Source organism: Hypanus sabinus, chromosome 7 (genome assembly GCF_030144855.1).
Source record: "Hypanus sabinus isolate sHypSab1 chromosome 7, sHypSab1.hap1, whole genome shotgun sequence".
Classification (NCBI taxonomy): Eukaryota; Metazoa; Chordata; class Chondrichthyes; order Myliobatiformes; family Dasyatidae; genus Hypanus; species Hypanus sabinus.
The window spans coordinates 21,002,593-21,017,214 of record NC_082712.1 but is presented as its reverse complement, the minus strand read 5'-3'; the positions used below and the strand labels follow the sequence as shown (position 1 = coordinate 21,017,214).

General features: G+C 43.4%; 1 protein-coding gene across 1 annotated transcript in view; it reads left to right on the top strand.

Annotated features, from left to right (window-relative positions):
• Positions 1-10,592: 10,592 nt before the first annotated feature.
• The window catches only part of LOC132396604 (15-hydroxyprostaglandin dehydrogenase [NAD(+)]-like), a 64,445-nt gene continuing 60,415 nt past the window's right edge, over positions 10,593-14,622 (top strand). The window contains exons 1-2 of the mRNA XM_059974291.1: positions 10,593-10,855; positions 11,594-11,717. Coding sequence (XP_059830274.1) covers positions 10,763-10,855; positions 11,594-11,717 — 217 coding nt within the window. The 5' untranslated portion in view covers positions 10,593-10,762. The remainder of the gene's footprint in view (positions 10,856-11,593; positions 11,718-14,622) is intronic.

The window sequence follows — 14,622 nt, the reverse complement described above, 5'->3', positions numbered from 1 at the left end:
CCCATCACTTCCCTTGGACATAGGGGGTCATCCCACCCCTTAATCTCCTTTGGACTTAGTGGAACATCCTATGCCATCACCTTCCTTGGAAATATGGGAATATCCTACCCCATCATCTCCTTGGACATGGGGGAACATCCTTCCCCATCACCTCCTTTGGACATAGGGGATCCTCCTATCCCAACACTTCCCTTGAACATAGGGGAACTTCCTAAGCAATCACCTCCTTTGGACATAGGGGAACATCCTACCTCATCACCTCACTTGCACATAGGGGAACTTCCTACCCAATGACATCCTTTGGACATAGTGGAACTTCCAACCCCATCACTTCCTTTGCAGAAAGTGGAACTTCCTACCCCATCACCTCCTATGGACACAGGGGAACATCCTACTCCATCACCTACCTTGGACATAGGGTAACTTCCTACCTCAACACTTCCCTTGCACATAGGGGAACATACTACCCCATCACTTCCCTTGCACATAGGGGAAATTTCTACCCCATCACTTCCTTTTGACATAGGGAACATTCTACGTCATTACTTACCTTGGACATATTGGAATTTCCTACCCCATCACTTCCCTTGGACATAGGGGAACATCCTACCCCATCACTTCCCTTGGACATAGGGGAACATCCTACCCCATCACTTCCCTTGGACATAGGGGAACATCCCACCTCATCACTTCCCTTGGACATGCAGGAACATCCTACCCCATCACTTCCCTGGACATAGGGAAACATCCTACCCCATCACTTCCCTTGGACCAAGTATAACATCCTACCCCATCACTTCCCTCGTACATAGGGAAATTCCTGCCCCATCACTTCCCTCATACATAGGGGAACATCCTTCCCCATCACTTCCCGTGTACAATAAACACCATTCCGGCTTGGACTTTTATCATTATTCTTTCCCTATCTCTGGTTCAAATGCCTGGAACTGTATATACTTGCATCGATATGGGAGTTCATTAAACATAAAATATCGGATAGTACAGCACACTACAGGCCATTCAGCAGATGATGTTGCACTTACCTCTTCACCTACGTTAGCTTCAATCTAGCCCTTCGTCCTACAAAATCTTCCACTTTCTCTATAATCGGTGTGCTTTTCTGAGAGTTTCTTAAATGCTGCTAGAGTAGGGATTCCCAACCTGGGCTCCATGGACCCCTTGGTTAATGATAGGGATCCATGATATAAAAAATGCTGAGAACCCCTACCTGAGAGTGTCTGCCTCTGGCACCACCCCTGACAGGGCATTCCATGCACCCACACACTCTGTAAAGAACTTACAACTTCCCCTATACTTTTATTCAATTAACTTAGCCGAGGAGTTCCCAACCTTTTTTATGCCATGGACCTCTACCATTAACTGAGGGGATGCAAACCCCAGGCTTAAACCTTGCATTAGGCACGTCCACCCTGAGAATAGGTCTCTTGCTATCCACTCGTTTTATGCCTCTTATCCATATAGTATACCTCTATCAAGTCACCTATCATCACTCAAAAGAGAAGAGCCCTAATTTGTCCAATCTATCTTCACAAGACATACCCTGCAGTGAGGCAGCATCCAATAAAAATCTCTTCTGCACTCTCTCTAAAGCTTCCATATTCCTCCGATAATGAGGCAACCAGAACTGAACACTATATTCCAAGTGTGGTCTAATCAGGGTTTTGTCGAGTTCTTGAATTCAATCACAGACTAGTGAAGGCCAACACACCAGACACCTTAACACTTCAGACCATTTCGTCTACGATCTCAAGTATTGTAATTAAATGGTTATTGATGCACAAATCCTATAATTTTGCCGCTACAGATGCTTAATTATTAAAAATATAACGTATCTTTAGACTACATTGGCGTTGGTTAGAGAACTTGAATTGCTCCCTTAACATCTGTATTTAAAGCACACAAACTGAGGCTTTATAAGGCATTAGTTTTACCGCAGTAGGAGTATTGTGAGCAGTTTTAGACCCCTTATCTAAGAAAAGGTTTGCTGGCATTGGAGAGGGTCCAAAAGAGTTCCACGAGCATTATTCTGGGTGTGAAAGGGTTAATGAATGAGGCGTGTTTGATGGCTCTAGGTCTGTACTCACTGGATTTTAGAAGAATGAGGGGAGAGTTCATTGAAACCTATCGAAAATTGAAAGGCTTCAATAGAGAGAATGTAGAGACGATGCTTCCTATAATGGGGGAGTCTAGGAGCAAAGGATTGGTGATAACATATTCTCTTTGCTGACGGTCAACACTGATGCACCTCAGGGATGTGTGCTTAGCCCACTGCTCTACTCTCTGTATATACATGACTGTGTGGCGAGGCATTGCTCAAATACCATAGAAAAATTTGCTGACAATACAACCATTGTTGGTAGAATCTCAGGTGGTGACAAGAGGGTGTACAGGAGTGAGATATGCCAACTAGTGGAGTGGAGCCACAGCAACAACCTGGTACTCAATGTCAGTAAGACAGAAGAGCTGATTGTGGACTTCAGGAAAGGTAAGACGAAGGAACTCATACCAATCCTCAAAGGGACTAGAAGTGGAGGGAGTGAGTAGTTTCAAGTTCCTGGGTGTCAAGATCTCTGAGGAGCTAACCTGGTCCCAACACATTGATGTAGTCATAATGAAGGCAAGACAGCAGCTATACTTTATTAGGAGATTGAAGAGATTTGGCATGTCAACAAATACACTCAAAATCTTATATAGTTGCACTGTGGAGAGCATTCTGACAGGCTGCATCACTGTCTGGTATGGAGGGGCTACTGCACAGGACCGAAAGAAGCTGCAGAAGGTTGTAAATCTAGTCAGCTCCATCTTGGGTACTAGCCTACAAAGTACCCATGACATCTTCAGGGAGTGGTGTCTCAGAAAGGCAGCGTCCATTATTAAGGACCTCCAGCACCTAGGGCATGCCCTTTTCTCACTGTTACCATCAGGTAGGAGGTACAGAAGCCTAAAGGCACACACTCAGTGATTCAGGAACAGCTTCTTCCCCTCTGCTATCTGATTCCTGAATGGACTTTGAAGCTTTGGACACTACCTCACTGTTTTCAATATGCAGTATTTCTGTTTTCACAATTCAATATACGTAATTGATTTACTTGTTTATTTATTATGTTTTATTTTATTTTTTTCTCTCTCTCTGATAGACTGTGTATTGCATTGAACTGCTGCTACTAAGTTAACAGATTTCACAGCACATGCCAGTGATAATAAACCTGATTCTGATTCGGACATAAGTCTCTAGACATTTGATAATTACACTACAAGATAATAATACAACCAATTAGAGAGTCGTAGTCACAGAACAACAAGCACAGATACACGTTCTTCGGGCCAACAAGTCCACGTTGATCATGTTGTTCACTTAATTTCCTATTTTCGGCCCATATCTCTCCAGGCTTCTTCCGTCCATGTAACTATGCAAATGGTTCTGAAATGATACTATTTTATTTGGGTCAACCACTTCCTCTGGCAGCTTGTTCCATACACTCACCACCCCCTTCATGTAAAAGTTGCCCCTCACATCCCATTTAAAATTTTCCCTTCTCACCCTAAATCCCTGGTTTTGGATTCCACCACCTTGGGGAAAAGATTGTTGATGCTCATCTTGCCTTCCATAATCTTAAACACTTCTATAAAGTTTCTTTTAATTAAATTCTTCTAAAAGCAAATGGATATTTTCTTAATCTTGCAACGGAATTTTTACCAATTAATATATTTCCCAACTGGGAAATAAATTTTACCAATTTTACCAATTAATATATTTCCCAACAGACAGGGTGGAGGGCACAACGAGAGCCTATGGTAGAGGTTTTGCTGGCTGCTCACTTTGCAGAACCTACTCTTTCCTTGGCATTACAGGAGCTGCAAAGAGTCATCAGGACTGGCACAGAGGCTGCTGAGCGAGCCGCCAGCTGGTCATGGATCAAGAGGCGTGAGCTATGGATCAGTGCTGCTGGGACACAACCCTGGTCGGGTCACCTGAGTGAGAGTGTCTGATTTTGAAAGACCCAGAACACCCGATGACCGCAGTAACAATGTATCCCAGCACATCTTAGGATGTATCCTAGCATTATTGTCAAAGTACATATATCTTACAATATACTACCCTTAAATTCATTGTCGTGCAGGCACTTACAGGAAAAAGAAGTACAATAGTATTGATGGAAGACTATGCATAAAGACTAAAAAACAACCAGTGTGCAAAAGAAGGGAAACTGTACAAATAAAAAAAAAATGAGAAATGAGTTGTATAGAGTTCTTGAGAGTGGGTCTATAGGTTATAGAATCAGTTCAGAGTAATGGTGATTGAAGTTATCCATATTGCTCCAGTAGCAAGATAGTTGTAGGGTAGTAACTGTTCCTGAACCTGATGGTGTGGGTCTTTAGGTTTCTGGACTTCCTGCCCAAAGGTAGTAGTGAAAACTGGGCATAGCCTAAAAAACTGGGAATAGAGGGATAGCTAGAGTTTAGGATGGTGGTGAATATTGGTAGCACAGGTTGAAGTGTTTGATGTTGCAGTGTTACGTACCCTGTAACTGGGTGTCTGACCAGCAGAGAAAGAAGAATCCGTTGGAGTCTGGTGGTACTGTATTCAAAAGTGTTTATTAGTAAAATGAGCAAATCAATACCAATAATGCAAATAAATATATAACACACATTAGCAATAATAAACATAAAAGTGTAGGAATAATAATAAATAATAATAAACAAGCTCTATCAATGTCTAGGGGAAACTGAATTGTCATAGAAAAGTATAAAGTTCAGTTCAGTTCATGAGTACGGAGAAATGTTAATGGGCAAAATGGTAGAAGATAAATAACCCTTGCAGAAGTTATAATACAGTAAATCAACAAGTCTCTCTCCCCTCTCTTATCTGTAGCAGAAGTTCTTGCATGTTTTTTATCTCCCTCTCTCATGAGCAGCATAGCAACAGTAATGGCTCATGATTCGCGGGAGGGGGATGGGTAACTGCACCCCATTGTCCATCAGAACTGTTCATCACTCATAACGGCAGTGAGCTTGGCGATTAGCTGCAGACATTTCATCCTCAGTGTGCAGTTGTTGGTCTTTTTCTCTGGGAGCTTACGTTTATATAGGCTCCTGTTTAATTGCCTCCGCTCTGATGGGTACCTTTTCTGTCAACCTTTGAATTCTATTGGCTCAAGTTTATTTGGCTCTTGGGGCTCATAGAGTATGATTATTTTGATGTTTGTTTACAGTTATCATTAGAAAATTATGCTTCTAAAAATTCTTATGCCTGTTTATGGTTGCCTATGCCAGAACACCTGCAGTGACCAGTTAAAGTGGTGTCATTCTCGGTCTTTATATATTGAGATCAGCAACAGTGCATCACGTCTGCCAGTTTGTGATCCTGTAAACAAGTTGGTGGCTCGGGTGTTTTTTGATGCATGAGACAAATGCTCTAGCAATTGGAAAATTTTATGCTGCTCATGGAACTTTCATTCATACTGCTGTCAAGTTAATTTTAACAGCCTTGGCACAGGAACTAAGTTTCACAGAGCATAGTTAAAATAGCATCAGGGTCGTAGTGACATCAGGAAAACTATTCCCGATCTGAAAACTTTGCTCAGCAACTTAATTGACCTAGAATGTGGTTGCAGGATGGAATGGAACCACTGAGTGCTTTTAGGGCATTTATAACCTTGTTCTGTTGGGACTTACAATTGTCCCTAAAATAAGAAATAATGTTCATTAAGCATTGAAAAAAAATTGATTGGTATTTCAGGAGAGGCCTGATTATTATCATTCATTTTATTTGACACTCAGAGGTGTCACATATTTGCCCACGTCCAACCTTTCTCTCTTAAAGGTGCTAGTTCAAACATTTAAGTTATTTTCATTACCATAAGACTATACCTGCCCATACCTGAGTCTTGAATACTTTATGAGATTAGAAAATGGCAATTAATTTGCAACATGCATGGAGGCTTCGAAGAACATTAACTCAGCGGCCACTTTATTAAGTACATATGTGCACCTGCATGTTAACGCAAATATTAAATCAACCAATCAAGTGTCAGCATCTTAATGCTTAAAAGCATCTGGACATGGTCAAGAAGTTCAGTTGTTGTTCAGACGAAACATCAGAATGGGGAAGAAATATGACCTATGTGACTTTGGTCATTGGTGCTAGATGGGGTGGTTTGAGTATCACAGAATCTGCTGATCTTCTGAGATTTTAATGCACAACAGTCTTCAGATTTTACAGAAAAACAAAATATATCCAGTGAGAGGCATTTAAGTCGATGAAAGTGGCTTAATAATGACAGTTCAGAACAGAATGGCCAGACTGGTTCAAGTTGACAGGGGGGGGTGATAGTAACTCAAATAGCCACACTTTGGTACAGTGATATGTAGAAGGACATCTCTAAATGCATAACACATTGAACTTTGAAGAGGATGGGCTACAGCAGCAGAAGGCCATGAACAGACATGTGTGTAATTATGTCAGAATTGTAATGGCATAATCATAAGACATAACCCTGTTTGAATTTCAGGGAGGATTGGATAAATGGAACTGTTATGAATAAGTATGGTTGAGAAGGATATGGGCAAACCAATTTCAAATATGACTAGCTTAGGAGTATACCTTGATTGGCATGGATATGTTGGCTGAGAGGCCTGTTTCTGTGCTACACTACTCTATTTGAAGACATTAAGAAGCCTGGGCCTCTGGAATTCCCTTCCTCATGAATGGACCATATTGATCAATCATAATATTTCCAACTCACTGATCATCAACATAGTAAGATGAATTTCACTATATGTTTCAATGTACATGTGACAAATATAGGTATAATATTAAATCTGGAAAAAAACAGTACACCTTATCTCCCTGTTCTGTCTTCTTTACACCCATGAATGTGCAGTTGAGGGCAGCTTCAATACCATCAATATGACAATATCACCTAAGTTAGCTGAATCACAGTTGCTGAATCAAGCAGGACTGAGATAGAACACCCGGTTGAGTAGTGCTGCAACAATAATCTCTTAGCCTCAACGAAATCAAATAACTCATCTTCGAATTTTTGGGTGGTGGGGTGGAGATATGTCTCTACTAAATGAGGTGTAAGGCACTCCTTCCCTCCACTAGCCTGCAGGTCACCCTTGGACAAGGTGTAGAACCTGCTTAGCCACCACCCCCCCCCACCCCCCACGATTAGGGTCGTGTGAAGCCATTGGAGCAGGTGGTGGATGATTGTATCAGCAGCCGGTACATATCACACGTCCTGGTTATGCGGTCACTCAAAAAAAGGGATCGATTGAGTGGACAGTCAGAGAATATTCCACGGATGTAAATCGCATAATTTTACAGAGTTTGGAGGAATGTTTATGAGACCTGTCAGGGGTACGTGTTTTTTTTTACAGAATGGTGAGTGCATGGAGCACCCTGTCAGGAGAGGTCATGGAGGCAGATACATTAGGGATATTTTAGAAACTTGTAGATGGGCATATAGATCATAGACAGATGGAAGGCTAGTTAGGAGGGAAGAGCTAGAGTGATCATTGAGTAGGTTAAAAAGGTCAGTACAACATTGGTGGGCTGAAGGGCCTGTAATGTGCTGTAGTGTTCTAGTTCTAGATATTCTTTTCCTGATCTGACCTGCAAGCTCTAATTGCACCTCAGCAACAGAAAACTATGTAAGACTTACCAACAATTGCTTCTTATTGTGATCATGCACTAATGTCTTTTTAGCACAGATTCTTTTCTTCTTTGTCTTGTATAAGTTATATTTTGAATTTATATTCTGTGTGTTGTCTGAATCCATATGCCTGTCATCCTGCTGCTCATTGTATCTCATTGTACTTCATTGTATCTCATACGTGTGCATAGGGCAATAAACACAACTTGACTTTAATTCAATTCAGATTAAATTGTGTTTAATTGTCATTCAACCATACATGAGTACTCATGAATATAGCCAAATGAAACAGTGTGACTCTGGGGCCAAGGTGCAAAATACAGTACCAACAGCCATACATGGCACAAAGCACACACACGATAGCAAGCAGAAGTCATATCATGATCACACAATAAGAGTCCTAAACTGGCATATCAAACATGGGGGGGGGCAGCACCAACTCCATCATGGACCAACTTGCATCATTGAACCTTGAGACCACAAATTCAAAATCAGCTCCAAGGATTTGAATATCAAATCTCAGCTCAGCTCCAGCAGAGTGATGATTTGGAGCTTCACTTACCAAACCAAAGGATGTTAACAAATTGCGTGAAAAGGCCCGTTTATCTCCCTTGTCCAGGCTATTACTTATCACTCAAAAACCATTGCCAAAACAAACAACACACACAAAATACTGGAAGAACGCAGCAGGCCAGGGAGCCGCTATGGAAAAAAGTAAACAGACAGGATGTTTCATACAAGACCCTTCAGCAGGGCTGGAGAAAAAAAAAGAGAAGTCAGAGTTAGAGAGCAGGGGAGGAGGAGGATGGGGACGAGATGATAGGTGAAATGGGGTGGGGGGTAAAGTAAAGAGCTGGGAAGCTGGTGAAAGAGATACAAGGCTGGAGAAGGGGTTAATTTAATAGGAGAGGACAGAAGGCCATGAAGAAAGAAAAAGGGGGAGGAGCACCAGAGAGAGGCAATGGGAAGGCAATGAGATAAGGTAAGAAAGAGAAAAGGGGGATAGGGAATAGAGGCGGGGGAGGGGGGAGGGGCATTACCGGAAGTTTGAGAAATCGATATTCATGCCATCAGGTTGGAGGCTACCCAGACCGAATATAGATGTTGCTCCTGTAATCTGAGTGGGGCCTCATCGCGACAGTAGAGGAGGCCATGGATAGACATGTTGGAATGGGAATGGGAAGTGGAATTAAAATGGGTGGCCACTGGGAGATCCCACTTGTTCTAAATGCTCAGCTTAGTGCTCTCCCCATCTAAGTCGTGTCTCACCGATATACAACAGGCCTCTCCGGGAGCACTGGATACAGTACAATATACAGGACTGACACTAACTTACTGCCCTCTGCTGTGCCTGTTGTCTTGTTTATTACAATGCCTGCACTGTTTTGTGCACTTCATCCAGTCCTGGGAAGGTCTGTGGCCTAGTGTAGTTTTTTCTGTGTTGTTTTTACGTAGTTCAGTGTAGTTTTTGTATTGTTTCATATAGCAACATGGTCCTGAAAAATGTCTCGTTTTTACCGTGTACTGTACCAGCAGTTATGGTCGAAATGACAATAAAAATGTGACTTGACTTGAGTATCCCAAACAGACTCAGGGGGGAAATGTCGCCTCACCTGCAAGGACTGTTTGGGGCCCTGAATGGTAGTGAGGGCGGAGGTGTAGGGGTGGGTATAGCACTCGTTCCACTTGCAAGGATAAGTGCTAGGACGGACGCTGGTGGGGTGGCATGAGGGCAGATTTGTGCGAAGTGACTGATCAGCCCCCGCGTCCAGCACGGTAATTCTCGGTCATTACCGCCATCTCCACCACCAAACTCACCTTACCGTGCTCTTTTCCACAGATGCCGCCTGAGCTGCTGAGTCCCTCCAACAATTTGTTGCTTGGATGTCCGGCATTTGCCGATGGTCTTGTTTGGAATTTATCATGGTTGTGTTCGTGCTGTCTTGCCGCGGGCAAGATTGTTGTTCTCTTTGTCCACAAGTCAACAGTAACTACACTTAACAAAAAAATATACGACATTGAGCTGTGTATTGATTACGACTTCCCGGGAACCTGTGATATACGTTTTGAAATTGTGGAACGTGACAGTGGCTGGCAAAACCAGCGGTTATTGTCCATGTCTTATTACCTTCCGTAGATGAAGCTGAGCGTCCTGCTTGAATTGTTGTGGTCCTGCTGGTGAAAGTTCTCTCAGGGTGCTATTTTTTTTAGAAATACAACGAGGAAATGGTTCTTCCCGATCAACGAGCCGCACCACGCCGCCCAGCAAACCACCTGTTTAACCCTAATCTCATCACGGTTCAAAAATATACTTTATTCAGAAATATTACAAAATAAAATTATTTACAAAAAGCCATTCGTTGACTTTCAGTCCTGATACAAAATAAAGATGTTTACGAAAAAAAAATCATTCGTTGACTCTGAAACCTTAGTCAAGAATAAAATCTATTTACAATAAAACCTGGCGTTGACTCTCACTGCTTTACGATCTTTACCTTTCCGCATTTCCAGCCACTCCTGTGGAACGATGTTGATTCATCTATCCACACCGCTGATGAGGGGTATTCTCCTCCCCACCCGACCCCTCCCACTCCCGCGGGTGTTTGGGGTGGAGGAGGAGACCGGACCACCCGGAGGGAACCCATCCCCCGGCTACGCTACCGTGGCGCCCTGCAGGGGTCGGGTAAGACGTTGAAATGTTTTGTCAACGTAACAAGGAAGGACTGATTACCCCGTTGTAGACGTCTGATATCTGAAATAACAAAATAAAATCTTGGTAAAACTCAGCAGGTCGGGAAATAGCAGCAGAGGACAACCACGATCTCCTCTCAATTCGCGGAGCCTTCTTTCGGAACGAAGATTGGGAAAAAAAAGAAGCACGTGATACAAACATTGCGAGTTCACAGAGAGTAAACCGAGGGAGGGAGGGAGAGAGAGAGAGAGAGGGGAAGAGCTTTGCTGAACTTTGTGGAACACAAAAGTCACTGCCCCTGAACTACGAGAACGGGCTCTCGCTCTTTCCGGCTCCTTGCGTGCTTTAAAGGCTCCCCGCGCCGAGAACTGCGAGCACACCGAGGCTGCCGATGGCTCTCAGCGGCAAAGTCGCGCTGGTGACAGGAGCGGCGCAGGGGATCGGCAGGGCGTTCAGTGAAGAGCTGCTCCGGCAGGGCTGTAAGGTACCGGCGGGGATGCTGACCCCCTTCCACTCACATTGTGGCACTCCATTTGCCTTCTATTCTCCCTCCCTCCCTCCCTCCCTCTCTCCACTGCGCCGCGCTTCCCCTCTGTACACGACCGCTCTCTGCACATTTCTCCAGTGTTCCTCCTTATCCCTTCTGTTCTTTTTCTCCATTCGTCCCCATCTTCACTGCATCCTTCCTCTCCTCTTGCTCCATTCCTTCTCCTTCCCTCTGGTCTTTTCCCTCATCCCTTCATTCTTTCACAACATTCCCGATTCACCCATTCCCCTTCCGTTTCTTCTGCATTCCCCCTAAACATGCTCTCTCATTCCTTCTCTGTGTTCCCTCTGTAGTTACACCTTCATTCCCTCCTTTTCTTTCTCTGGCCTCTCAGCTTATTTTTTCCCTCTTCCTCCCCCCTTTTTTTAATTCTCACCATTTATTGCCTCTGTTGTGTGACTGTTTCCCTCACCCCACTGTTCTTTTCTCCTCTACTCCTACTGTGCTCTCTCCCCATCCTTCCTCTCTTCTCTGTCCACCTATCCCGCCCCCCCCCACCATCACACCCTTTCACCTCTGCACTGCCGCTCTCTGCCCACTCGTTCTACACTCCTTCATCCTTATTTTGACCGTCTCCTCCATCCCCCCCCCCCCACCCCCGTCCTCTCCGTTGTCCTGTTCGCTCCTCGCTTTTCCACTCATTCACTGCCTTCACCCTCCTGTCCCAAATCCCAGGTCGTTCTCCTGGATGTGAACGCAGCTGCCGGTGAATCCTGTAAGAGTGAATTGGATACGGAATTTGATAGTTGCAGCACTTTGTTCATTGCCTGTGACGTGGGATCTGAAGAACAGTTGAAATGTAAGTGGTGAAGGGGGACATCTGGACCTCTTTGATAATACAGTGGATTCTGGTTAATTGCAACACTGGAACCCGTATATTTTTGCCTAATTAAGTGGCTGACATTTCAGAGAAATAGTTAAAAACGTATTTTTTTTAAAAAAATAAACTGAGTGACATATTTAAATAGAATGCAGAAACAATTAGAACACTATCAATACTACTACAGTGTACGAGTTCCTAGTAGTTGGTTTGGGGGGGTTGTTCATCATATTTGATGATGGCAAGAAGCTGTGCGGGAAGGTTCTTAAAGTGGAAAGTCCACTTCACCCTCTCGACCTCAGAGGTCCAGGTTCAGTGGTAAGATGGTTGTCACAACTGGGATCCATAGTTGCAGTGGTTGACCATGGCTACTTCCGTGCCCCCCCCCCCCCCACCGTACACTTCCATCTCCAGAGCTTTCCTGGTCGTTGGGTCTCACTGAAGGTCTCATTTGCCCAGTGTGCCAGAGCTGACTTCACATCCTGGGACAGGCATGTCACGATCCCGCTGATGGCGACCCTCACCCAGTTTAACACACTTTATGAATTGGTGTACCAGGGTGTGCCCCTGTTGCATGCAAACAGCGCTTTGGAGCCACGGGAGCTGCTGTGTTCATTTGACTGACTATAAATGAACAAAATCAGTGCAGACACCTAGTGTAGATAATCGACTGTCTTCAGACAATTTTTGATAATTGCATCCTCCAAATCTTCATTTTAATTGTAACATTCAACATGATTGTCGATACCTTCAAATTCTTTGTAGTGCCTGACTTGTTGAAATAGTGAAACCGTTTTACTTTCACTCCTGGCCGTATTTGGCATCTCCAAGCCTGAGTGCTTGAAATCGCAGTGAGCAAAACAGTTCCGAATTGTTTTCCTGCCTATTTTACTTTTCAAACAGAAGCATACGCAACGGATGCTATTTAAAAACTGTTTGCTCAAAGCACGGTCTAACAATTGCACACAACTGACGCTAGTTAGAAACTGTTCAGCAAGTTCCGCTTAAACGGCATAGTGTTCCAAGTAAATGAAGAGAATCTCAGCTATTTCCTCAATTAGTTTTTGTTCTTTTAAGAGTTATCATGAATAAGCAGCTGCCCTCATTAACCAATGGCCCAGTTAACCGAAATCCTCTATAATTCTAACTTTCACATAGCCTGAAGCAAGTAGGAAAGACAGGTTGAATCTTAATTTGATCAGTAACACAGTGTAATCAATTGGAGATATCTGCAGGTTAATAATTGCAACAGTGCAGCATGTATGTAATTTCAGTAAATGTCAAGTACATGCTGACGCACCCACACACACCTCTTGTATTAATATTTGCCCAAAGTATTTTCTGATGCATACTTAGACTTGTACCAAACAATCCTGATGATGTTAATTTTCTTACATCATTTAAACTCTTCATGACTTGAACTGTAGGTAAAATATTGAATGATATGGCTCAGGAACAGATCTTTCAGACTACATCTGTGGCAAAACGATGCCAAATGGAACCAAATCTGCCTTCACATGATCTATATTCTTCCATTTCCTGTAGTTTCATGCGTCTGCCTAGCAGCCTCCTAATGGACCTGATTCTATCGGCTGCACTTCCATCCCTGGCAGCTCATTCCAGGGGCCCAGCCCTCTCTCTGGGTAAAACATGCCCACACATCTCCTTTATGTGCACCTTCTCTAGTATTCTACCCTAGGAAGATTATTTTAATGACTTCCATACACGGGTTTACATTGTACTGCTGCCGTAAAACAAATTTCATGCTGTTTAATCAGTGACAATAAAGTTGATTGTTTTCCTCAATATTTTTACATAATGTTTAGCACGGTAAAATTAGCATTTTCTTCTCCTCAATAGATCAGGGCACACCCCACCCGCTCTGCAAGTAAGAAGCATGTAGATCCAAACTCGCATTGTCAGGCTGCTAAATGTGATGAACCAATCTTTGTCAAATGGGATAAGTCTAGATGAGTGCTCGATGGTCAACGTGGACTGGGGGGCCTGTTTCCATGTTGTTCTACTCCATGATTTTATAGCACATAGATCAGCACAGGCTCTTCAGCCCCTGATGTCGTGCTGACCTTTTACCCTACACCAAGGTCAAGACATACCCTTCCATTTTTCTTTCATCCATGCGCCTTCCTAACAGACTCGTATATGTCCCTAATTATCTGCCTCTACGACTACTTGCAGCACGTTCCAAGTAGCTATCATTTTCTGTGTGTTTTAAAAAAAAACTCGATCTCTGGCACTCCCCCCCCCACCCCCCACACTTTCCTCCAAACATCTTCCAAGTTATGCCCTCTCAAATTAGCCATTTCTGCCCTAGGGAAAAGTGTCTAGCTATTTACTCATTCTATTCTTATGGTCTCCTACACTTCTGTCACCACCCTCTACTTCAAAGAAACAACCTCAGCTCACTTAACCTGTCCTCATAAGACATGTTCTCTAATCCGGGTAAATCTCCTCCGCACCCTCTCTAAAGCTTGCACGTCTTTACTGTAATGAGGTGAACAGAGTGGATCACAATACTTCATATGTGGTCTAACCAGAGTTCAGAATCCAAATATTGCTGGAGTATGTGGTAAAATGTGTTTTTACAGCAGCAGTGCAATGCAGTACATAATAAAAACATGAATTACTGTGAACATATATCGATAATAATTAAATAAGTAATGCAAAAAAAAAAGTAGTGATGTAGTGTTCATGAGTTCAATATCCATTCAGAAATTGTATGGCAGAGGAGAAAAAGCTGTTCCTGAATGGTTGAGTGTGTGCCTTCAGTCTCCTGTACCTCCTTCCTGATGGTAGCAATGAGAAGAGGGCACGTCCTGGGAGGTGGGAGTCTTATAGAGCCTCATCATTTCCTCGCAGCTTTTGA